Genomic DNA, 25193 nt, shown 5'->3' on the forward strand with positions numbered 1-25193 from the left:
CAGTACGATAAGAAGCAAGTGAAGCGTCATGGTAGTTTGTTGTCTGGTAGTATTCGTGCAATTTTTTGTGGACCATCAAATTGTGGTAAAACAAATGTACTACTTTCTCTAATTTTACATCCAAATGGTCTGAGATTTAATAATATTTATCTCTACTCAAAATCTCTTCACCAACCAAAGTACAAATTTTTGGAAAAAGTTATAGGTAGTGTTAAGGGAATTAAATATTTACCATTTAGCGAGCATGAAGATGTAATTTCCCCAAAAGGTGCAAGGCCAAATTCTATTTTTATATTTGATGACGTAGCTTGTGAAAAGCAAGATAATATAAGAGCTTTCTTCTGCATGGGTAGACATGTCAATGTTGATTGCTTTTATCTCTGTCAGACATATGCGAGGATTCCCAAACATTTAGTAAGAGATAATGTTAATTTATTAGTTCTTTTTCGTCAGGATGAAACAAATTTAAAACATGTGTATGATGATCATGTTAATACAGACATGACATTTACCAAGTTTCGTGAGCTTTGTTCAACATGTTGGAACTCTGATAAATATGGCTTCGTAGTCATTGATAAAGACTGCAATCTGAATGAGGGGAGATATAGGAAAGGTTTTGACTGCTTCATAACACTATAAATAGAAGGTGATTGGTTCCATGAGTATTAGTCTAGTGTACATCTTTGAACTAACAACATGTTTCGTAAGGAGAAAGAGTATCTCCGCCAAATTGCCAAAGCTAGTGAGGCCATTAGACGGAAACATCGCATGTTAAAAATTGGAAAAGAAGCTGTTGAAAATGTTTTGAGTGAAACTTTTAAACCTATAGTTCAACCCTTAGAGAAAATTGTTAACCTCTCTGATGTTAAACATGAAAATCATAAGATAGAAAAGAAGGAGGAGGTAATTAAAAGTAAAGATGAATTAGATGATAGTATGAATTTTTTGAGTGCTGATGAAGATGAAACATCAGTAATTCCAGGCTTTGAATATGATAAAGTAGTTAATAAATATATATACTTGCTAGATCATAATAGAAAGCAATGTTTAGATACGTTGTACGGAGTATATAAGGTTAAAAATGGTTCTCTCAAGATTGGTGATGCACCAATAAGTTTTAAAGATCACTTAATAAATGTTGGTGATAAACGTTTTAATATTACTTCCGGTTTATTGGAACTGTTATTTAAAAATAAACCTGAAATGTCATACATTAGCGATGATGATATGAATAATTATAAACAAATTCTCATCATCTCCAATGCTCACAGAAAAAATTATAGTTCTTCTGAACCTATACGTACAAGTAAAACTTTTAAATATGGCAATATTATTTTAAAACTTTTTCCTCATAATGAAACACCAAAAAGACGATCGAAAACTGGCACTTCACTACCACATTTTATGATTGCAAAAAAAAGTTTTCAACCAGACTATATCTATTGGGATGATCCTAACGAATTGGTTGACCGTCTTCGATTGCTTATGGCATCTCAAGCAGCTGGGAATCCCAGTCACAATAATGAAATTATGTCAATCATAGAAGAATTACGTGAAGCGCAAATTATATATTGAAAATTATTGTTTCATTTAGTCAGGCTCAAGAAAAGTATATAAGGAGGTGTTCCATCAACTTTCTCTCAGTCTTAAGATGAGCATTGACGTGTTCGGACATCCTCTTAATGAAAGAGGAATTGTAAGGGTCGCAAGAGGACCTCCAGGTCCACCTGGAATTGGTTTTAAAATTAACTCAGAAGGTCACTTCGACTTACAGGGTAGAAAAATTTCCAATGTTGCTGATGCAAAAGAAAAAACTGACGTAGTTAATTTACAACTTGCACAACGTTTAGTCGAAAACGAGTTAAGACTAATATATCAAGTAACGTCTTCACTGCGAAAAGAAATTGACAATAACTATATATTATTAAAAATTCTCGAAGACTCTATAAACGAAAAAATAAAAGTCTTGGAAAGAGAAGTAAATACTGATTTATCATATCGAAACGCTGAAATTATCAGTCAATTGGATGCTCGTTTGAGTACTCTAGAAAATGAACGACAAAAAGAAAACAGTAGTGACTGAACTTCATAGTCAGGCAAGGAGGAATTATCATCGCCGCCGAGTCGACATGCGTGATATTGATGAGACTTGGCAAGCAGATTTAGTAGAAATGTTACCTTATTCCAAAGTAAATAAAGGTTTTAAGTATTTACTAACAGTTATAGATATATTTTCCAAATACGCTTGGGCTGTTCCTGTAAAAAGTAAAAATGGAAAAGATGTCACTAACGCTATGAAATCCATATTCATAGAAGGACGTATTCCAAAAAATCTACATTCTGATAAAGGTAAAGAATTCTATAATTCTCAGTTTGAAGCTTTAATGAAAAAGTATAAAATTAATTTCTACTCAACATTCAGTAATTTGAAAGCATCTATTGTTGAACGATTTAATCGAACTCTAAAACGAAAAATGTGGATGCAATTCAGTCTACGTGGAAATTATAAATGGTATGATATATTACCTAATCTTATTTCCAATTATAATAACACTAAACATCGGACTATTGGAATGAAGCCGAAAGATGTTACTGCAGAAGATGTTGAGATTTTGAAAGAAAGATTTTTGAAGCTAAGAAAAATACCTTTAAAGAAAGCAAAGTTTAAAATTGGTGACAAAGTTCGAGTTAGCAAGTATAAAAGCGTGTTTGAAAAAGGTTACACTCCCAATTGGACAACAGAAATATTCACAATAGATCAAGTCTTGTCAACTAAACCTATAACTTATAAACTCAAAGACTATCAAGATCAACCCATTAGTGGAGGATTCTATGCAGAGGAACTTCTTAAAGTAAAATATGCAGATATTTATCTGGTTGAAAAAATTCTCAAGACACGTGGAAATAAAGTTCTCGTCAAATGGCTTGGCTTTGATAACTCTCACAATACTTGGGAAGAGAAAGCAAATTTATAATTTAAATCAAAATTTATTCTAATAATAAACATTGACAATGCCAAATTCAAATATTAATCTCAAAATTGAAACAAGCAGAAATCAATTTGAAACAATTATCACAAAGTGAATTTAATACTCTCTATAATGTAACTGTTTAATAAAATATAATTTAAACATTATTGTAGAACTCTAGTCCTGGAATAAAATCTTCCACAGAGTGCAACATACTTTCATGATATGCACGTTGTAATTTTACATAATTTAAGGTTAAATCAACAATGAATCAACAATGAATCAACAATGAATCAACAATGAATCAACAATGAATCAACAATGAATCAACAATGAATCAACAATGAATCAACAATGAATCAACAATGAATCAACAATGAATCAACAATGATTTAACCTTAAATTATGTAAAATTACTACGTGCATATTATGAAAGTATGTTGCACTTTGTCGAAGATCTTATTCGAGGACTAGAGTTCTACAATAATGTTTAAATTATATTTTATTAAACAGTTACATTATAGAGAGTATTAAATTCACTTTGTGATAATTGTTTCAAATTGATTTCTGCTTGTTTCAATTTTGAGATTAATATTTGAATTTGGCATTGTCAATGTTTATTATTAGAATAAAATTATAAAAAGCAATTTTTTATTAATATTTAAATTAAATCAATTTTAATTATGAGTTATGTATATACAAGGTTTTTATAAATAAAAAAATACATAAAATTTATAATATTTTTTTACATTTATTTAACATGAAAATCCTTACATTTTATTTTACAAAAATATTTACAATTCTTCGATTTCTGGGATCCTGTAGTGACCCCAGGGTAGAGTATCGGTACTCTCGGTAAGCAAGTATCTTTTATCGTCATATGGACTTAATGCTACTTTAACTTGTTTAACAGTTTCTATATTATGTAACCGTGACCTAATGTTGTATTGAGTTCTAGTCTGAATCTTAAAATCACGCAAGCATTCAACGTAATCGTCAAAATGAATAGACTTTTTGACGACTCCCGCTTAAATCCACATAAATCGGTTTATTGAGTAGGACCTCAGTCTTTCATAATTCGATGGCCACAAGGTCTTCATCGAATATTGCACGACTGTGGAAATTGGGCCGAGAGATGAGGGCTTCGGCACCATATCTGCCGAACCAGTGTGTAACCAATTTAATGTTTACATGCTTGCGAACATTTTCCATGGTCTTACCATACATTGCGTTATTCATTAATTTGAATAAATTCTTTTCAAATTCATTTTTTTGCAGTTGTTCGCATGGCAGTATTATAGTCTATATAGGGTTTCAACCATTGTGATTGGTACAATAGCATATATATTTAATACTCTGAACTTTTCACGCATGTGTAGATAGAGACTAACTCTTACTGCGCATGCGCAAAGAGATGAGTCGAGGAAATTTTTTTATTTATTTATTTTATTTATTTTTTTTATTTATTTATTTATTTATTTATTTATTTTTTTTTTTTTTTTTTTTTTTTTTTTTTTTTTTTTTTTTTTTTTTTTTTTTTAATCCAAAAAGCTATGAAGCCATCGTCGTAGTCACGACCGCCGTCACCCTCACCACCACCGTCCTGGTAGTAAGAATATACCCACCGGTGGGAAGGTGATGGCGGTGGCGATGAGTGTGCCGGTAGTGGAAGCTACGACGATGGCGGCGATGATGGCGGTGGCGATGGTGGCGGCGCCTTGGAATTACCACCACCGGCAACTCCATTTGAGTCACCCAGGAGTTGGGAGACTCTGGAATGGGAGTTCCCCCTTCCCCTGGTGGTGGAGTTTGGAACTAAAAAGAAAAAGAGTTAATTTCAAATTTAAATTTTGAAAATTAATTATACTTACTGCCGGTGGTGGCTCCTCATTATCTTCCCCCGCAGACAGCTCATAGAAGCCTTCATCCACTTCTAGACCCCCTTCTGCGGGGGAATTGGGGGGAGTTTCTAGAAGATCATATTCTCTCTAAAAATATATTATATTTTATATTATATTTTATATTATATTTTATATTATATTTTATATTATATTTTATATTATATTTTATATTATATTATATTTAATGAGTAATTATTATGTACTTACATTTCTCAATCGCTCCTCAATACACTGCCAGCAGTAGCACCTTTCCATTTTAGGACTGCTCTCGTGGCTCATCTAGAACAGATTATGACGATCCACGAGAGCAGTCCGACTCTTATAGGCAGTACCCCACCACTACCGCAGGCACGGAGAGGGGCGCGCCGATGCCGGGTGGGGGATACTACTCGCGCGGCTCCACTAGCGTGGCACCGTACGCAACTAGCTCGCACGCTCGGTCGACCAGTTACCAACTATCGACCGAGCGAGAATTTTACCATGAGGTAAAGAGCGCAGCACTGTTGCGTGGAAATAAATTTAAAATAATATCTAAAAATACAAAGTCGATAAGAAAGGTAAGCGCCACCTATCGGGTAAACTAAGTCGGTCGGTAAAACAGTTTTAATTAAAAAATATTTTTTTAAAAAAAGTTGATAATAAAAGTGAGCGCCATCTATTGGGTGGTCGGTAAACTAATTCAGTAAAAAAGTTTAAAACCACAGACTGAAGTGAGCGCCATCTATTGGGTGGTCGGTAAACTAACTTCAATGTTCAATAAAACAGGTTAATTAAAGTCGGCAACACACTCTGAGGTGAGCGCCATCTATTAGGTGGTCGGTAAACTAATTCAGTAAAAAATGTTAAAAACAACCGACTGAAGTGAGCGCCATCTATTGGGTGGCGGGTAAACTAATTCAGTAAAAAAGTTTAAAACCACAGACTGAAGTGAGCGCCATCTATTGGGTGGTCGGTAAACTAACTTCAATGTTCAATAAAACAGGTTAATTAAAGTCGGCAACACACTCTGAGGTGAGCGCCATCTATTGGGTGGTCGGTAAACTAACTTCAATGTTCAATAAAACAGGTTAATTAAAGTCGGCAACACACTCTGAAATGAGCGCCATCTATTGGGTGGTTGGTAAACTAATTCAGTAAAAAAGTTTAAAACCACAGACTGAAGTGAGCGCCATCTATTGGGTGGTCGGTAAACTAATTCAGTAAAAAATGTTAAAAACCACCGACTGGAGTGAGCGCCATCTATTGGGTGGTCGGTAAACTAACTTCAATGTTCAATAAAACAGGTTAATTAAAGTCGGCAACACACTCTGAAGTGAGCGCCATCTATTGGGTGGTCGGTAAACTAATTCAGTAAAAAAGTTTAAAACCACAGACTGAAGTGAGCGCCATCTATTGGGTGGTCGGTAAACTAATTCAGTAAAAAATGTTAAAAACCACCGACTGGAGTGAGCGCCATCTATTGGGTGGTCGGTAAACTAACTTCAATGTTCAATAAAACAGGTTAATTAAAGTCGGCAACACACTCTGAAATGAGCGCCATCTATTGGGTGGTTGGTAAACTAATTCAGTAAAAAAGTTTAAAACCACAGACTGAAGTGAGCGCCATCTATTGGGTGGTCGGTAAACTAACTTCAATGTTTAATAAAACAGGTTAATTAAAGTCGGCAACACACTCTGAGGTGAGCGCCATCTATTGGGTGGTCGGTAAACTAACTTCAATGTTCAATAAAACAGGTTAATTAAAGTCGGCAACACACTCTGAAGTGAGCGCCATCTATTAGGTGGTCGGTAAACTAACTTCAATGTTCGGTCGGTAAAACAGTTTCCTACCTTATCGGTCGAGTTGAAATTTTTGTCAGATTCCTACCTTACCGACTGCTGATAAAGTAGAAATCTGCATTACCGACCGAGCAGTTACCGACTGCAGGTACTTAGCCGAGATCAGAACCTGGGGTAGAAGCCCCCTTGTTATACTACTTTTATGTGTTCTTATTTTTATTTTCTTGAAAAATACAACGAATTATACCCAAAAATTACTCTCAAATCTAAATTTATTAAATCTTTTGAAGGTTTATTCATTATTGACCCCTCACTCCCAATAAATTTAAATAAGGAAAAGGATTTAATACCATTTTTCGGAATAGATTATTCAAAATCTTGTTCACTCAGAGACAATACTATTGAAACAATAGGCTTAACTAATATTCCAATTAATTATACAATTTTCGAATTTCATGTTATTAAACATCAAGGATTAACGGATATAGTTGGCATTTTAGGATTACCTTTCAATCTAAATATTATCAATAAATTTTAATGAAAATTGGACCTAAAAATTCAGATATGGCTAACAGTGAGGAAAATTTAGCAGGTACTATTAACCGAAGTTTAAATGATGCTATGGTAACATCTATGGCAGAATGTTTTGCCTTACAACAGGGTATTATGCACATTCCTTTTTACGATGGAAAAAATATTCCTGTAAGAGATTTTATTCAAGATATTATTAATGGAGAATCTAGCATTCCCGTAAATTGTGAAGATCAATATATTAAATCAGTTTTATCGAAATTAAAAGGTGCTGCTAGAGACAGCACCCATGGTTTAAAATTTTGAACTATTGATGAACTTATAAAACACTTGTAACAAAGATTTGCCCCTAAAAAATCTTATTCTTGGTATTTGCATGAAATATCCACTATTCGTATGGGTCGCAGTGAATTCTATGACAGATTAACCCTTTTATTATCCGGAGCAAGGGCTGCCCTAGAAGAAAATTATGACGCAGACAAAATAGAAAATATGACAGAACCCTTAAATGATTGCGCCCTAGAAGCTTTCATAAGAGGACTTCCAGATGCTATTTCTAGTATGATAGAAGCTCGGGATCTTAAAAAAATCGATGACGCGTTTAAAGCAGCTCTGTAATACGAATCTCGACATCAACATCAGTTACATAACTACAATAATACTTATCATTTATCAAGATATCACCAGCCGAGTGATTATCGAATGCGAAATACAGAATACGAACCTCGAAATAGAAGTCCCAGCCCCCATGTATGCTTCAACCCCACAGAAGATAAATCAAAATATCGATCCCAATCTCCAGTTTCACAAGGAATTTTAAAACATCCATATAATTCCCTACCATCAGGATCTAACTATTATCCACCATATCCTTATTTTTCACCTCCTGAAATTAATTCACATCCATATATACCATACAACAACCCTTATCCATATTACTCACCTCCTCAAAGATCAGAAGGACTTAAAACAAACCCATACGTAGGCACTAGAACACCACCACGTGCTCAATCCCCAGCACCATCAAATGAAAAGAATTTAAACTTTACCCAAGCTCGACGAACAGACGCGACGACGAGCTCCGAAAAACAAGAGCGTCAAGCCAATGTAATGATGCTTCGAAAACAAGAACTATCTTGCAAACAAGAACAAATAAAGAATCCCCAGTAATCACTCTAAAATCTCCTAGTTTCACAGATTCTACTGCTCTATTGTTAATAGATACAGGAGCAGATGTTAGTTTGATTAAATTACGTGTTTTACATCCTACATTAATAGTTGTACAAGACGAAGGTATTCAAATAACAGGAATAACCCCTACAAAAATTTCAACATTAGGAACAACAAAAATATTATTAGATAAAAAGTTAGTAACATTTCAAGTCGTACCTTCTGATTTCCCCATACAATCCGACGGAATACTAGGCAGAGACTATCTTAGAGAAGAAAAAGCGGCAATCTCATTTTGGCACAACACTATTGTTACAGTATCTAATCCAATAAAACCTATTTTGTTCATAGATAATGAATCAACTCAAGCTAGAGAAATTTTAGTAAACAGTAAAGAAAATCAAAATAAAGATCTAATTATTAAAGCCAGAACTAGACTAGGGTTGGAAAGTCTGAAAAAAATCGATTTTCGATTATTCGAAGCGATCTTTTCTTTTATATTATCAAAATCGATTATCCGATAGAAAAATTCGATTTTTCGATTTTTTTTAAAAGTTAGAAAATAAGTAGACACTTTTTTATGAAAGTATTTATTTTATTTTAGACTTTTTAAAATTTTCAATTTCAATGATATATATTAAATATATATTAAAATATATACTTTTAAATACAAAAGACTAGTAATAATACTGAGATCATGAAATTTTTAATTTAATGATCGAATCACTTTTCAACTAAAAATCAATGAAAGGAGAATATCTTCGTGTATAGTTATGTACTTATGTACCTACATACTGAAATCATCTAATTTTAAATTACTCGGTGGCATTGTTAAACTAAAACATAGTAAATACAGCAAAATACTGCTTGACAAAAAAAATAAAATTTGTAACTTTCATTATCATAGTTTTTTAGGTTAGCGTGGTAAACTACATCTACAAGCACTCTATCGCAACGGCAGCTAACCTCAACTCAAAAGATCACACCAGAACGCAAGTTTTCTCAAATTTTTTGTCCGATCTATTTTATTTTACAAATTACATACTTACTCTTACATACGAACTATGCGTTCGCGTAAAACTATGTAATGTAAGCGTCGCACCGGACAAAAAGTTTTCGTGAAAATATATCTGTGTGTGTAGAAGCTGTGAAACGAAGGAAAGAAACCTAAAATCGATAATCGACCACAAATAATCGATTATCTGTCGATTATCGCAATTGACAATCGATTGTAAAAATCCGATTTCTGATGTCCGATAATCGAATTTCGATTGAAATCGATTTTTCCAACCCTAAACTAGACAAGTTATCCCAAAAGAAGTAACTAATAAAGAAATAAAAGAAGGATATCTACCTTTAATTAAAACAACTGATGGATTAATAATAGGTGAAGGAGTAGTAACAAACAAAAATGGACTTTGCCATATACTAGCAATAAATACAACACTTGAGGATATAGAAATAAAAATTCCATCCCAAGAACTAATTCCATTCAAATATTATAAATTTCCGGGTGAAGAATCTGACGATGAATTTTCAACTGACGAATGTGAAACTCCAACTGACAGAGTTACTGCAATCATTAACAATTTAAGACTAGAACATTTAAATTTAGAAGAACATGTCAAACAATTAGTACAAGAATTCCCTGAAAGCTTTCATCTTCCAGGTGAACACTTAACTCCAACGAATCGTGTAAAACATAAAATCATTACAATAGATGAAATACCCATTCACACAAGATCATATAGATTTTCACCTGCCCAAAAAAAAGAAATAGATAAAGTCATAGAACGAATGCTTTCCGAAGGTGCCATAGGTCCTTCCTCGTCACCTTACAACTCACCATTGCTCATAATCCCAAAAAAAATTGATGGGACTGGAAAAAAGAAATGGAGGATTGTTATAGACTTTAGGGCCCTAAATGAAAAGACCGTGGGGGACTTTTACCCCCTTCCGAATATCACAAGCGTGATCGATTCATTGGGCCGGGCTCAATATTTTTCAGTTTTTGATTTAGCTAGTGGTTTTCATCAAATAGAGTTAGATCCTAATGACCGACAGAAAACCGCATTTTCAACTGTACACGGACACTATGAATATATACGAATGCCTATGGGGCTAAAAAATTCACCATCTACCTTTCAAAGACTCATGGATCAAGTACTGGTTGGCTTACAAGGAGTAGAATTATTTGTCTATTTAGACGACATAGTAATCTATGCAGAAAATTTAGAAGAACATGGTAAAAAGGTAAGAAGATTATTAAAAAGACTTAAAGAAGCAAATCTAACACCTGAGAAATGCGAATTTTTATTTAAAGAAGTAGCTTATTTAGGTCACATAATTACCAGCGAAGGAGTCAAACGTAACCCGAAAAAGATTGAAGCAGTAGAGCATTTTCCAACCCCAAAAAATTCTAAAAATGTAAAACAATTTCTTGGTTTAGCCGGATATTACAGAAGATTCATAAAAGATTTTTCATCCAAAGCAAAACCTTTAACGAATTTACTAAAGAAAGATATTAAATTTATTTGGGGACAAGAACAAGCAGAAAGTTTTAAAGAATTAAGATCAGCCTTATGTACTAGTCCTATATTACAATATCCTGATTTTAGTAAAGTCTTTACTATAACCACAGATGCATCCCACTACGCCGTAGGTGCTGTACTAAATCATAATGCAGATGCGCTTTCTAGAAACCCAATAGAACAACCTATAGAAAATAATAACAAAAAAACAGCTAGAATTCTTATAGAAACCAGACAATCGAACAAATCAAAGATTCCACCACCTGCATCTGCACGAGGCAGAAGAACAAATTTACCGTCCACTAGTACAGAAAAAACAACATCTTCAACACGACCAAAAAGAACTCTTCCACCATCAACCAAACCTTCAAAAATTTCCCAACCAAAAACACTAACTAGACCTTCAACATCAACACAAAAATTAGAAACAAGCTCCATCGCTCAGCGAGTAACAAAAAGACGACAAAGAGAACAATCAAAAATAATGAAAGACTATTTATCCAGTTCAGAATCAGATATTGAAGAAATAATTCCTCCTATAAAAAAGAAAAGTACAAGTGTTTTACCAAGCCTTGCTATATCAACACCACCTTTATATGATCCACATGCACCACGAAATGCATCTCCAGAAATACCAATCAGTAAAATTGAAATACCCCATGAAAATATCATCTCAGAAAAGGAAATAGTACAAACTATCAGCCCACCATTAAGCGAAAGTGAGGATAGTTCATCGGAAGAAGAAAATCTTCACGCAAAAACTAAAGAAGAAATTGCAGAAGATTTAGAAAATTCAATAGCACAATTTAATAAATCATTGGCAGAACACGAAAATTGGTTTAAAAAAAAGAATTACCACCAAGAGATTGGCATAATCTTTTTGTCGGTGAAGATGATCCTATGATTCATGAAGCTGCCAATACACATATACCTGGCAACTATGTAGAATTTTCCAAAAAAATAGCTGAAAAATTAACTAATGCTCAGAATAAAATAATAGAAAAATTAAATAACTCGCCAGAAAAACCAAACACAACCGAAAAAATTGAAGAAAATACCAATAAAAAAATGTTACTTTTGAAAACCAATCTAAAAGAGCAGTAACACCATTAAATTTTGACAGGCCACTTGCAATATCTACACCCTATTCACCAATACGTGAAGAATCATCATCTGAAGAATCTGAAGAAATCGAAAAACAAAGGGAAGACGAAAAAGAAAATACTCCACAAAACAAAGAAATACAACAAAAATCAAAAATTCAAACTTCCATCACAAGCATCCCACCTGAAATATCTCTTATAACAAATGACAAAGAATTTTCTAATATAATCGGATGTAGAGAAAATTTAACCTATTATGAAAATAATTATGTTTATTTCATGTCCTCCGATTGCGAATTTACAACACCTATTAGTCGACTCCTTATCGATATTGGAGCAATCGACCCTCAAGAAATAAGACTCAAAAACCCAAAAAAAGGACAAATTTTAATTACTCCAAAAGGACGTTATAACATTTACACATTAATTGTAAAACATAAATATTTTGATCAGCTTCTTAAAGAAGATGTACAAAATATTTTACAAAATTTAAAAATTACACTTCAACGAGATAACATAAAAGAAATAAGAATTTCTAGAAAAGGCGACTTAACAAACGAATTACTCAGAAATGAACTTTTACAGATACTAAACTTTGTCTTTCGAAATAACAATATAAAAATTACTTTATGCTACGGACAAGTTACTATCCCGAAAGAAGATATTCAAGAGAACATTATAAAAGAATACCAAACTAGTAAGATAGGAGGACACAAAGGAGTAACAAAAACTTATCGTAGAATACGCGAAAAATTTTTTTGGACAGGAATCAAGGACCAAGTGACCGAATTTATCAGAAAATGTCCCACTTGTCAAGAACAAAAATTAGTTAGAGCAAAAACTAAAGAACCAATGTTAATTACTGACACCCCCCTTGATGCTTTCGACAAAGTTTCACTAGACACCGTCGGAAAACTACCCACAACCCCAGATGGCAATTCCTACATTCTAACAATGCAAGATCACTTATCGAAATATTGCATAGCAGTAGCAATCCCCGATATTTCAACCAACACAATAGCACACGCAGTAGCAACTGAATTATATTCAAAATATGGAGCCCCAAAAACTATTCTAACTGACAAAGGAACAAGTTTTATAAGCAAACTCATGAGAAAGTTATCAAAAATTTTTAAGGTACAACAAGTAACAACATCCGGATACAGACCACAAACAAACGGAAGTTTAGAAAGAAGTCACATAGTTCTTGTAGATTTTTTAAAACAATATTCAGAAAATTACGATGATTGGGATAAATTATTACCGTTTGCAATGTTCGCTTATAATACATCAGTTCATGAAGCAACAAATTTCACACCTTTTGAACTAGTATTTGGAAAAACTGCTAGGACCCCTAGTTCCTTTCCACCAAAAGAAAAATTAGAAACCTATGGATCATATTTAATTGAATTAATAACAAGACTAACAGAAATAAAAAATCTGACGGCCAAAAATCTTATAAAATCCAAAATTAAATCCAAAGAAAATTATGATAAAAAATCAAAACCCTTTTTCGGAAAAATAGGTGACAAAGCTTATGTTTTAAGAGAGGTAAAGAGAAATAAATTCGATCCCTATTATCATGGACCTTACGAAATAGTGGATATTCTAGATAAAAATACCGCTATTTTAATCACAAATGACGGTCAAAGGTTCCAAAAACATATAGATAAATTAAAATTAGCATTTGAATAAAAATAATGACATTATTTTATGTATTATAGATGGCTGAAATAATACTTCGAACGCCACCTCTTCAAGGAGAACTAATAAATATAAATATATTTCCAAAAGGAAATATTGACGACATCCGTCACCCAAAAGGAATACTCAAAGAATTAACTGCCGAATATAATTTAGAAAAGCCTGTCTTCCAATTAGAAAATGTAGTAGGCCCTTCACATAACAGACGCTATGACATAAAATGTACTGTAAAAGATTTGAAATATGGTAACACTTTTGTTGCTATCCCAATTTTACGTATGAATTTCGTAACTTCTTATTAATAAATTATTAACATTATTAATAATTCATTAATACAATACTTTAAAAAAGAGGGACACAAATATGCAACTCAAGCAAATAACACTTTATAAACATTACAAGAAATGCCTTTGGAATCTCTGAGAGATGTCCAAATAATTTGTAACGTGGTAAATAGACGTTCCTGTCCTCGACCGGCGGGTAAAAGTGAAGCCCCCTTTTATTAATAAACTAAAGGGGTAAAACTTAAATAATTAATAAGAAATAAACACCAAATAATAATTGAGATTAATCAAGGATCCGAGAGCATACTCCAATAATAAAAAATAAGAATTTTACTGCCGCTATTAAAACTTTTAGATTGTCGCATCCAAGACGCGCAATATGCGGTTTATATAAAAGGCCCTCAGAAGGAGCGAGAAGGGTCAGAGTAGTGGCTTGCGGACGAGGCGACCAGAATGCAGACCAGGCGACCATCCACGCGGACCGCCAAATAAGGGAGATTATTCTCTCACCATTTCTCTGATTATTACTTATTACACTGCTCCATGGTTCATCCTGCCGCCATTTCATTCGATCCAAAATTAGCCACTGTCTCAGAGAAACCGATATTGTAAACTGCGCCTGCCTGTTCGCAACCCGACTTCGTTACTCGAAGGCGTTCGCGCGCCCTTGATTACCGATGCGGTTGCTTCCATGCTTCAATCTAACTGAACCTGACGAGCGGCCTCATGGCGCTCGTCCTTCACGTTTTTACTGTCGAAGAGGCAGGACGTCTTTCAGACTATTAAAAATAATAAATTATAAAAATACAAAATTTATCAGTCGTACGCTAAAAGCGAATTGTTGCTGAGATTGGAATTATGGCAGTAAGTCAGAACATTTAACTTTTAAATGATTTAAAATCTAAAATTAAAATTTTAATTGTTAACCTAACTTTTGCTCTCGGACCCAAGATGGTCCTCGTTCATTCGCTCTTATTTTGAATTCTCTAAATAAATGTTATTTTGTGTTTGTTAAATGGCTTATTTCATTTGAGTTACCACTCGTTCCCACTCGATGTTTTCCTCTGAAAATTCTCAGTTATAAATATGGTTTAATTATAATTATTTGATTTTATAATATAATAATAATTATCATTAATAATACCAGGCGCGCTCTCACTTAATCGCGCCTTATAATCTTTCGCCACATTGACTTTTCCCGAGTCGACTAGTATTGTTAAATTTTATTTTATACTTCGATTGTTTATTTAATTTATCAAAACCTCGTGGCGACAGGTTATAAATGGCGCCCAACAAATAAGTGGTAACTCAGGGAAATAAACATGAAGTAACATTTATTTCTACTCTTTTATACTATACATTTATTTCAATAAAACGTTCTCCTGGAAAATTCCTTTCCTTCAAACTAAAAATTTCATTCATTTTGTACATTTACTCCAAGTGAAAACAGTGTTTCCCATTCACTAATACAATGAAATAGTGCCGTGAGAATAGAAGACGCGAGACACATACACACTCAATCGCGTACAGTGCCTTGCTCATACATACACTCTCTCGCGCGCGCCGCACAGTGCAACAGACAGAGAACTACCTTTCTCTCTCACACCTCAGCGAAGTACCAGCGCGACGGACTCTCAGCAGTTGCCGCCATCTTGCCTCGCCAACCCTCTCCACTCGCGACGCGTAACGCAACAGACAGAGAGCTACCTTTCTCTCTCACGCCAGTGCGAACCATCTGCGCGACCGGTTACAAATGACAGCAATTATTCACATGCAACGGAACACTCTCGCGCACTACACACACTAGTTCACACTCTGTACTATAGCTATACTCTTTATACAGCACGCCTGTCAAATCGACTTTACGTGAAGCATTCGATTAAAAATTATTATAAATAATCGAGCCAAAGTGAATAAAATCACTTTAATTAATCGTTTCAATGTCTTAAAGTTCTTGATTGATATTATTTACAATCAATTACAAATTGACTATTATTTTGTCAATATCAATTGAAACTGATTGGTATTTCGATCAATTAAAAATTTTTAATATTATTGATTGACACTACCGTTCAATAATTACTAAATATTGAAAAATAAATTTTAAATTTTCTATATATAGTTATTGAAGAAAAAAAAAAAAAAAAAAAAAAAAAAGAATTTCTTTTATATTATTTAATATTAAATTGATGAAAATTTTATCCGAAATGTCGACTTTAAAAGAAAGACTAACTTGGCTCTTCACCCTCAATGAGACCGATCTCAGGCGCCTCGCATTAGAATTTTACGTGAACCCGGCCGACTCTCTTCCGATTCTCCGTGATCGCTTAATTCGCTTCCTTCACAGGCGCGAAGGAGAAATCAACATCCCCTGGGACATTACCGATATTTACTCCCCAGAACATGTGAGAGACGATCGCTCTCTAAGTGAAATCATTAAAGGGCCAAACAATTTACCATCGATATCTCAAGATTTAATTCATCATAGAGAAAATTCTTATACCCCCACGACGACTAGTTCCACGACTACAACAACAACCACGGTGACCACCACAACAACGGCCGCGCATACCATGCACCAACATAATGCAACGCATGCAACAACGTCGCCACCGTCGCGCATAAACACGTTTCCTACTGGTTCAGACATTGAGCATCCTTCGAACACCTTCAATCCACCTAACGAACCGAGTACGTCGCACTTTAGGCCTGATAATTACCTTCTCAACCCCACAAACGATTTTTTACACTCTTATGACCATACACCAAATTTCGTAAATCGCTTTAATTCAACGTCCAACGCGCAAGCAAACCCTCAAGCCCCCCAAATCCCTCAGCAACCACACAGCGCTCCACAACAACAAAACCCATTTCTTTACTCGGGCATAAGACAAAATACAGTTAATAAATATGACGTAGGAAGAATTGTCCAACAATGGCACATTCAATTCGACGGCTCCAGCAATGTGAGCGCGGAAAATTTCTTAACCCGCATCAGTGAATGCCGAATATTTTCCCCCCTCACGGACCTCGATATTATTGGTGCACTACCACTTTTATTGACAAACGTCGCGCTTATCTGGTATAGAAACTGTAGAGACCAAGGACGCTTATGGGACTCATGGGACGAATTTAAAGCGGCCTTCCGCTCGAGATTTGGAGTTGTAAATTTCGATTACCACATTCGTGACCAAATAAGGACGCGAACACAGGGCGCGAAAGAAAGAATCAAGGATTACCTCACATGCCTACAAGGCCTACACAATAGATTGAGTAGACCAGTCCTTACCGAAGAGCTCATCGATAACGCTCACCGCGGACTTAGACCAGAATTCAGACGTGTTATGAAACGTAACGATATTTTCTCCTTAGATCAACTTGCACAAATAGGTCAAGAGTGGGAAACAGAATGGTCTATGCTTAAAGACCATAAACTCCCACCCACACCGGTTGACTCATTTCTGCCCGAATATGCATGCGAGCTTACAACCAACAAGGGCCCAAGCGCTAAAGTAGCAGCAACAACTGCCGAACAAACCGCGCAACAACCCTCTGTTCCCTGCCACCCTAACTGCGCAGCAATAGCTCCTCAACAGCAACCAAAACCTAAGCAACAAAAGCAAGCTAAAAGCAAAGACAAAAAGGCGCGTCCTCCAGCAGCCCCAAAACCTGAAACTAATATTTCAGCCATTGAATCTGCCTCCACGCCGCCCCCAGACAGTGACAGCCTACAATGTAGAAATTGCCTATCTCATGGCATTCCAGGCCCCCACGGTCATCTTGCTCTCTCTTGCACTAAAGAGAAAATACTCTTTTGTTTCAAATGTGGTCGTTTAGGGGTAAAAACACCCGATTGCCCCACTCCTTTATGCAAGTCAAAAAAGAAACAGGGAAACGCAACAGGAGCTCAGTGAACAAGGTCGTCACTGGACTCCCCTCTAAACCCGCAGACCTACCCTCTTCTCAATCAACATTAACAAATTCTTCTTTGTTGTCGGAATCTGGGGGGGGAAGAGTGCCACCATTGCATCCGGATCTCGATCCCGAACAGACTTTGGTATTAGGATGTTCAGCGCTATCGAACGACAAACTCAACGAGCGTCTCTTTATAAAAATTGAGATAGCCGACAAAGAACTTAACGCTTTAGTCGACACAGGTTCGTCGCGATCTATTCTTAATGAAGAGGGCATTCGTCTCGCCGAACAATTAAATTTATCCTTAAATTCCTCCAATGTTAAAGCCTTAGTTTTTCCCAACGGCGGTTCACAAACCACCTTAGGCCAAGTCGACCTACCGTGCGAAATCGGTAACGTAACTAAAAATATTCCGTTCTTAGTAATGAAAAATTTTAGTTACGAGTGCATTTTAGGTATGGATGCCATCCGCACTTTCAAATTAATTCTTGACGGTAGTAAAAACTGTGTCAGATTAATTTCTGACGTTGAGAACTTCGCCCCAACAATAGAGTTAGCCAATTCTTCGAGCGACTCTAAAGGCGTAGGTTGCTCAGCCCTACGGGAACTAACTACAGAACAAATCGATTTAGTGGAACGGTTCTTGGAACTACATGCGCCTGTTCCAGACAAATTAGGCCGAACCCATTTAATCGAACACAAAATTGATGTAGGCGACCACCCTCCAATTAGGGCAAAATTTTTTAGACGGTCCCCTGCTATCATGGCCGAAATGAACAAGCTAATTGATAAGCTCATTTCACTCGATATAATAGAGCCCTCCAAGAGCGGATGGAACTCACGAATTGTAATGGCGCGAAAATCCGACGGCTCTTATAGGCTCTGTATCGACTATAGGGACGTTAATAAAGTCTCTAAAAAGGACGCATACCCATTGCCCTCGATGGCTAATATACTTGATACCCTTCAAAGAGCCAATCACATCTCCTCGATAGATCTCGATTCTGCTTTCCATCAAATTCCGTTGGAACTTCAGAGTCGAGAACTGACTGCCTTCTCAGTACCCGGCAGAGGGCACTTTCAATATAAGACCATGCCCTTCGGTCTTACTGGCTCTCCCGCAACGTTTCAGCGCCTTATTGACAAAATAATCGGCCCAGAGATGGAACCTTATGTGTTTGCCTATCTGGACGATATTGTGATAGCCACTGAAACGTTCGAAGATCACGTCAAGTGGGTGAAAGATGTCCTCCGGCGCTTAAAAGAAGCAGGCCTTACAATTAACCCCAAGAAGTGTAAATTCTTTAGGAGCGAAATCAAGTACTTAGGTTTCGTAGTGAACAACGAAGGAGTCAAAATTGACCCTGACAAGTTGGCCCCTGTACTCGATTACCCGCCCCCTCAGAACATTAAACAACTTCGCAGGTTTCTAGGCTTTGCCTCCTGGTATAGGCGCTTTATACCAAACCTCTCTACAGTCGCCGAACCTCTGACCTCTCTTTTGCGGTCAAACCAGTCTTGGAAATGGGACAAGGCGCAAGCCGAGGCTCTCGCTGCCATAAAGGAAGCTCTAACTTCAGCCCCCGTTGTAGCATGCCCCGACTTCACACAACCCTTCGTTCTCCAAACTGACGCGAGCGGAACCGGCCTAGGCGCCGTGCTAACGCAAGAGCAAGACGGAATCGAGCGCGTAATTTCGTACGCCAGCTGCACCTTGAGTAAAGCAGAAAGGAATTATTCTGCAACTGAAAGGGAATGCTTGGCAGTCGTGTGGGCCATTGAGAAATTCAGGGCATATTTGGAGGCGGATCACTTTACAGTTGTGACTGATCACCACAGCTTGAAGTGGTTGAAATCGCTTAAGGATCCGACGAGTAGGTTGGCCAACTGGTCCTTAAAGCTCTCCAAATATAAATACGACATACAGTACCGAAAAGGCTCGCTCAACGTAGTACCCGATTTCCTCTCGCGCTTAGACCAAGACGAGGAACCAATTTCCGCGCTACTAGAGACAGCAGACGAATGGTACCTTAAACGGAAAGCCGACGTGCAACGCCACCCTCACGCTTTTCCTAATTGGAAAATAGAAGACAATCTTCTCTTCCACCATGTCGTCAACACAATCATTGACTTTACCGTTCCCGACCTCGATGTCTGGAAGTTAGTCCTTCCCCGGGAATTACGCGCGAAAGCTCTCAGCGAGGCTCATGACGAACCTCAAGCTGGTCACCAAGGTACCGAACGTACCTACCAAAGGGTTGCGCTTCGCTACTACTGGCCTGGTTACTACAGGGACGTCGTAAAGTATGTCAAATCCTGTGAGATCTGCTCAATCACGAAGGTTGAGCAGAGAAAACCAATAGGTAAAATGGGACACCGCGTCGCGGAAGAGCCCTGGTTCATGATCGGTGCAGATGTCATGGGACCTTACGTTCGTTCGGGAAGATTTCAATACATCCTAATAATTCAGGACCTCTTTACCCGAATGATCGAAATTTTCCCCCTCGCCAAAGCCACCGGAAAAACCATCGCCGAATGCCTTCGCCAAAACGTGATAAACCGCTGGGGAGCTCCTTCCTTCCTACTTACGGACAACGGAACGGAATTTAATAATAAAACAATCGACACGCTATGCAAGGCCTATAACATTCGCGTGACTCGGACACCAAAGTACCACCCCCAATCAAACCCCGTAGAGAGGGTCAATAGGGTCATCAAAGGCATGATTCGCGCCTTTATTGATAAGACGCGACAACATTGGGAGCAGTACTTGCCCGAATTTAGGTTTGCGTTTAATACAGCCCAACACTCATCACTAAAAACAACACCGGCTTTCCTTAACATGGGACGAAACCCCTTGCCAACAGGCACGATATTCGAGGAACTCAGGAGAGAACCTAAACCTCCTCCGTGTACAGGAAATGTTGCTGAGTGGCACGAGCGCATGCGCAAAATCGAGGCCGTCCGAGACCTTGTCAAACTCCACATTGACAAATCTCACACACAACAGGCACATAATTATAATTTGCGCCGTAGGCAGCATACATTCGATGTCGGAGACCGAGTTCTCCAAAAGGACCGTACCTTATCTTCGGCCCAGAAAGGTATCACTGCCTCTCTGAATCCTCCCTACAACCCTGAGATCTTTGTTATCTCGAGGAAGATCTCAGACAACGTATTTGAATTGACGGATTGCACGGGAAAAATTCAACCCCTCTCTTTCCACAGTAAAGATTTAAAGCCAGTTTCCCTGGATAACCCAGCTGACTGACTTCATCTACGTTGCACAAAATTTTTTTTTACATTATTTAATATTCCATTACTGGAATCCTCCAATTTTTTTTTATTATTTTCTTTTAAATAGACAAGTGAGGAGCCAAAATTTTTCCCTTCAATGTCTCCTTACTCATCCCGTCTGTTTAAATATATTTTATTACTTTTCAAGTTCCAGTTATTTAAAATTGTGACACTAAACTTCACAATTAATGGAACAAAAATTTTTTTTTCCTTCAAATTTTGTTATTGTATTTGGTCAACCCTACATTCGAATTCCTCTCTTTTAGGAATCGAACGACCAACTACAACCAGAAGTACTGCCGTTCAACGGGGTACTAAGGGTGATGTACCCTCACATGATCTTCGGGCCATTTCCCGAAATCTTCTACGGCATCATCCCCGCAGACAGAGTATACGACTACCGAGGCCAGCGGCACCGCTTTCCCTCGGTAGCAAACTACCAACGTATACGCGACGACCCTGAGGCTAACGCCCTGCGTAGACCTGTGTCACCACCTCGGAGTGAAGACCCTCCAAGCGACACTGACAGCGAGAAAGAGCCGCAACAACACGCTAACGACCACCCTCACGAGCCCGATGACGAGGAAAGCCCACAAGTCGCCATTCCTCCAAGCAAGGTCATAGCCGAACTAGACCCTCTAAAACATCGACGCCACCGTCCAAGAGGATGTCGCGCCGGACGTAAAGTCCAAGATGCACGACGACGGGCAGCTGTACGCGCCGAGGAAGAACTGCTCGCACACTGGCGAGTTCGCGACACTGAACACTGGCACCACCAGAAATACCTCCGCGAGCTTCAAAAATGGGAACTCGCATCTGCGGCAGAAGCGCTCAGGCGTCGCTGGGCTGTGTCCCACGACATCACAGAGTGGGAGAAACTTCACGAAGAAGAAAATTTGGACCTTTGGTTCCCCCTTATTCTTCTCCTTTCCATTTTCTGTCTTCGTTAATCTCCTTATTTTATCCCCCACTCTCAATTAAGTTACAATTTTCTTCTTCTTTTGTGTTGCCAGATGGCCTATTAAAGTTAATTTTCAGTATTACCTTAATTACTACATTTTATCCTTCTTTTCTTCTCTTTTCTTTGTACTATGATACTTGAATAAACTTCTAACAAAAATTTTGCTTTATTTCTACTAGCAATAAGAAAAAAAAAAAAAAAAAAAAAAAAAGAAATTTATTTTCCTTCTATTAATTTTTTTTTAAGGAAATGCTCTTGGATCCGAGAGAAATCTTTATTTCATTTCTCTCTTAAAAAAAAAAAAAAAAAAAAAAAAAAAAAAAAAAAAATATAATAAAATTTTAATTCTCCGTTGAGTGTTCTGATTTCACCCTATACTCCGGTCTGGGGGGGGGTGTTGTAACGTGGTAAATAGACGTTCCTGTCCTCGACCGGCGGGTAAAAGTGAAGCCCCCTTTTATTAATAAACTAAAGGGGTAAAACTTAAATAATTAATAAGAAATAAACACCAAATAATAATTGAGATTAATCAAGGATCCGAGAGCATACTCCAATAATAAAAAATAAGAATTTTACTGCCGCTATTAAAACTTTTAGATTGTCGCATCCAAGACGCGCAATATGCGGTTTATATAAAAGGCCCTCAGAAGGAGCGAGAAGGGTCAGAGTAGTGGCTTGCGGACGAGGCGACCAGAATGCAGACCAGGCGACCATCCACGCGGACCGCCAAATAAGGGAGATTATTCTCTCACCATTTCTCTGATTATTACTTATTACACTGCTCCATGGTTCATCCTGCCGCCATTTCATTCGATCCAAAATTAGCCACTGTCTCAGAGAAACCGATATTGTAAACTGCGCCTGCCTGTTCGCAACCCGACTTCGTTACTCGAAGGCGTTCGCGCGCCCTTGATTACCGATGCGGTTGCTTCCATGCTTCAATCTAACTGAACCTGACGAGCGGCCTCATGGCGCTCGTCCTTCACGTTTTTACTGTCGAAGAGGCAGGACGTCTTTCAGACTATTAAAAATAATAAATTATAAAAATACAAAATTTATCAGTCGTACGCTAAAAGCGAATTGTTGCTGAGATTGGAATTATGGCAGTAAGTCAGAACATTTAACTTTTAAATGATTTAAAATCTAAAATTAAAATTTTAATTGTTAACCTAACTTTTGCTCTCGGACCCAAGATGGTCCTCGTTCATTCGCTCTTATTTTGAATTCTCTAAATAAATGTTATTTTGTGTTTGTTAAATGGCTTATTTCATTTGAGTTACCACTCGTTCCCACTCGATGTTTTCCTCTGAAAATTCTCAGTTATAAATATGGTTTAATTATAATTATTTGATTTTATAATATAATAATAATTATCATTAATAATACCAGGCGCGCTCTCACTTAATCGCGCCTTATAATCTTTCGCCACATTGACTTTTCCCGAGTCGACTAGTATTGTTAAATTTTATTTTATACTTCGATTGTTTATTTAATTTATCAAAACCTCGTGGCGACAGGTTATAAATTATATATTAAATATTAACTTTCAATTAATAACCTAAATTATAAAGAAGATCTATTTAAAATTCATGATAAAATTGAGAAACTAAGTGAACTAAATTAACTCAAGAAACAAAGGATGGCGCAATAAAGATTGCTGCATCCAAAGTATGTCAGTACAGAAAGAACTGGAATACTACCCCAATATTGCAAGGTTGCAATAAAGAACATTGGCAACAATAAGTTACCAAATAAAACATACTTTTTCCCACCAAAAATCAGCTCAATAAAACGAGTAGACACAAGGAGTGTCAGTCAGTAAAGAGTGAGCTCAGAGTGGAGCTTGGAGTTTGTGAGAGTTTTGAGTTGGAGTTTTGAGTCTCTGAGTTGAGAGACTTTTTGAAACAAACCTCTAGTTCGAGATTGTTTCCATTTGGAGTTTTATTGAGTTTTATCTGAGTTTTGATTTTTGAGTTGAGATTTATTTAAAGTATTTATTTTTGATTTGAGATTTTTTGACAAGAAGAGTATTTAATATTGAATTGTGATTTGATTTAAGAATATTGAGTTTTACAAAGAATTGATAATTGAAGTAGTTGAATAAAGAGAATCTGATTTTTTGAGTTTGATTTAAAGAGTATATAAATGAGTTTCTTTTGAGATCACTTAGTTTTGAGATTAAGATTAAAAATAAATAATAATTGAGTTCATGTTTTCTATTGAGTTTTGTTTATCATTAATTGATTGAGATAAAGAGAATATTAAATAATTGTAATAAATTGGAGAATTGAAATAACGTTTGAATTGAGACACGAGGAATTCCAAAAGGTAAATATACGTAAGAGTTCAGAGACTCTTGACACAATACACACACAACATTATTACACATACATACATTCACACGTAAATTGTATTAGAATACAGAATACTATAATATTGTATTATTTGGGCTATTACACAATATATATTTATATACAATTAATTAAATATTTGTTTGATCTTTTATTTAAATTATTCCTAACCAATTGTTCTGATTAATATGGATTCTCACCCAACTCACTGAATAATAGTGAGGTAAGGAAGGGATCCACTACCTTTTACAATATAATTTGTCCGAAGGGCAACGTGTGTTAAAGTACCAAAGTCTTTTAGAGTTTAAAAAAAATATCAATCTTTGATTGATATTGAATAACTTTCTAATATTCAAAATTCATCTTTAACAAACTGGTTATCTTTGATTGATATTGAATAACTTTCTAATATTCAAAATTCATCTTTAACAAACTGGTGGCAGCGGTGGGATTTCTTCCTTATATTTTTGAGAATAGTTGGTTTCGGAAATAAAAAAAAATTTTTTTTTTTTGATAAATTTTACACAAAACATTTACACAAATAATTTTTATGTGAATTGATATGAGTATATGGTTTATTTAAAAACATGTTTAGTTACAAGTGCGGGTATATCAGGTAGAATTTTTTTTTGTTCGCCAACGTCGAACATAGGGCAAAGTAACTACCCTTGAATGCCGTCAAGCTCTGGTTTCTTCA

At 36.3% G+C, this 25193-nt stretch overlaps 3 protein-coding genes across 3 annotated transcripts; 2 read left to right on the top strand and 1 right to left on the bottom strand.

Moving 5' to 3' along the window:
- The first annotated feature begins 696 nt into the window (after window positions 1-696).
- Window positions 697-1575, top strand: LOC127287618 (uncharacterized). Its single transcript, XM_051314644.1, has one exon. It carries the CDS (start codon window positions 697-699, stop codon window positions 1573-1575), a length of 879 nt encoding a protein of 292 aa, XP_051170601.1.
- Window positions 1576-4444: 2869 nt separating this feature from the next.
- On the bottom strand, window positions 4445-5137 carry LOC127287584 (prickle planar cell polarity protein 3-like). The gene is made up of 3 exons (XM_051314590.1): window positions 5078-5137; window positions 4841-4957; window positions 4445-4784 (listed from the first exon to the last, which is right to left on the bottom strand). The coding sequence occupies exons 1-3, from the start codon at window positions 5123-5125 to the stop codon at window positions 4521-4523; spliced, it is 429 nt and encodes a 142-aa protein (XP_051170547.1). The 5' UTR covers window positions 5126-5137; the 3' UTR covers window positions 4445-4520.
- A 9008-nt stretch (window positions 5138-14145) lies between these two features.
- Window positions 14146-22293, top strand: LOC127287580 (uncharacterized). Its single transcript, XM_051314587.1, has 2 exons — window positions 14146-14836; window positions 21451-22293. The coding sequence occupies exons 1-2, from the start codon at window positions 14831-14833 to the stop codon at window positions 22132-22134; spliced, it is 690 nt and encodes a 229-aa protein (XP_051170544.1). The 5' UTR covers window positions 14146-14830; the 3' UTR covers window positions 22135-22293.
- Window positions 22294-25193: the final 2900 nt, after the last annotated feature.

Source organism: Leptopilina boulardi, unplaced genomic scaffold (assembly GCF_019393585.1).
Source record: "Leptopilina boulardi isolate dan_hultmark-lab unplaced genomic scaffold, ZJU_Lbou_2.1 LbouV2_371, whole genome shotgun sequence".
In the NCBI taxonomy this organism is placed as follows: domain Eukaryota; kingdom Metazoa; phylum Arthropoda; class Insecta; order Hymenoptera; family Figitidae; genus Leptopilina; species Leptopilina boulardi.

What these genes read in the sequence shown, in the direction of transcription:
- LOC127287618 (XM_051314644.1), top strand. Translation starts at nt 697, where the DNA reads ATGTTTCGTAAGGAGAAAGAGTATCTCCGCCAAATTGCCAAAGCTAGT.
- LOC127287584 (XM_051314590.1), bottom strand. Translation starts at nt 5,125, where the DNA reads ATGGAAAGGTGCTACTGCTGGCAGTGTATTGAGGAGCGATTGAGAAAT. An exon ending in TTGAGGAGCGATTGAGAAAT is followed by an intron (nt 4,958 to 5,077) that starts GTAAGTACATAA and finishes ATATATTTTTAG; the next exon opens with AGAGAATATGATCTTCTAGA. An exon ending in ATGAGGAGCCACCACCGGCA is followed by an intron (nt 4,785 to 4,840) that starts GTAAGTATAATT and finishes TTTTCTTTTTAG; the next exon opens with TTCCAAACTCCACCACCAGG.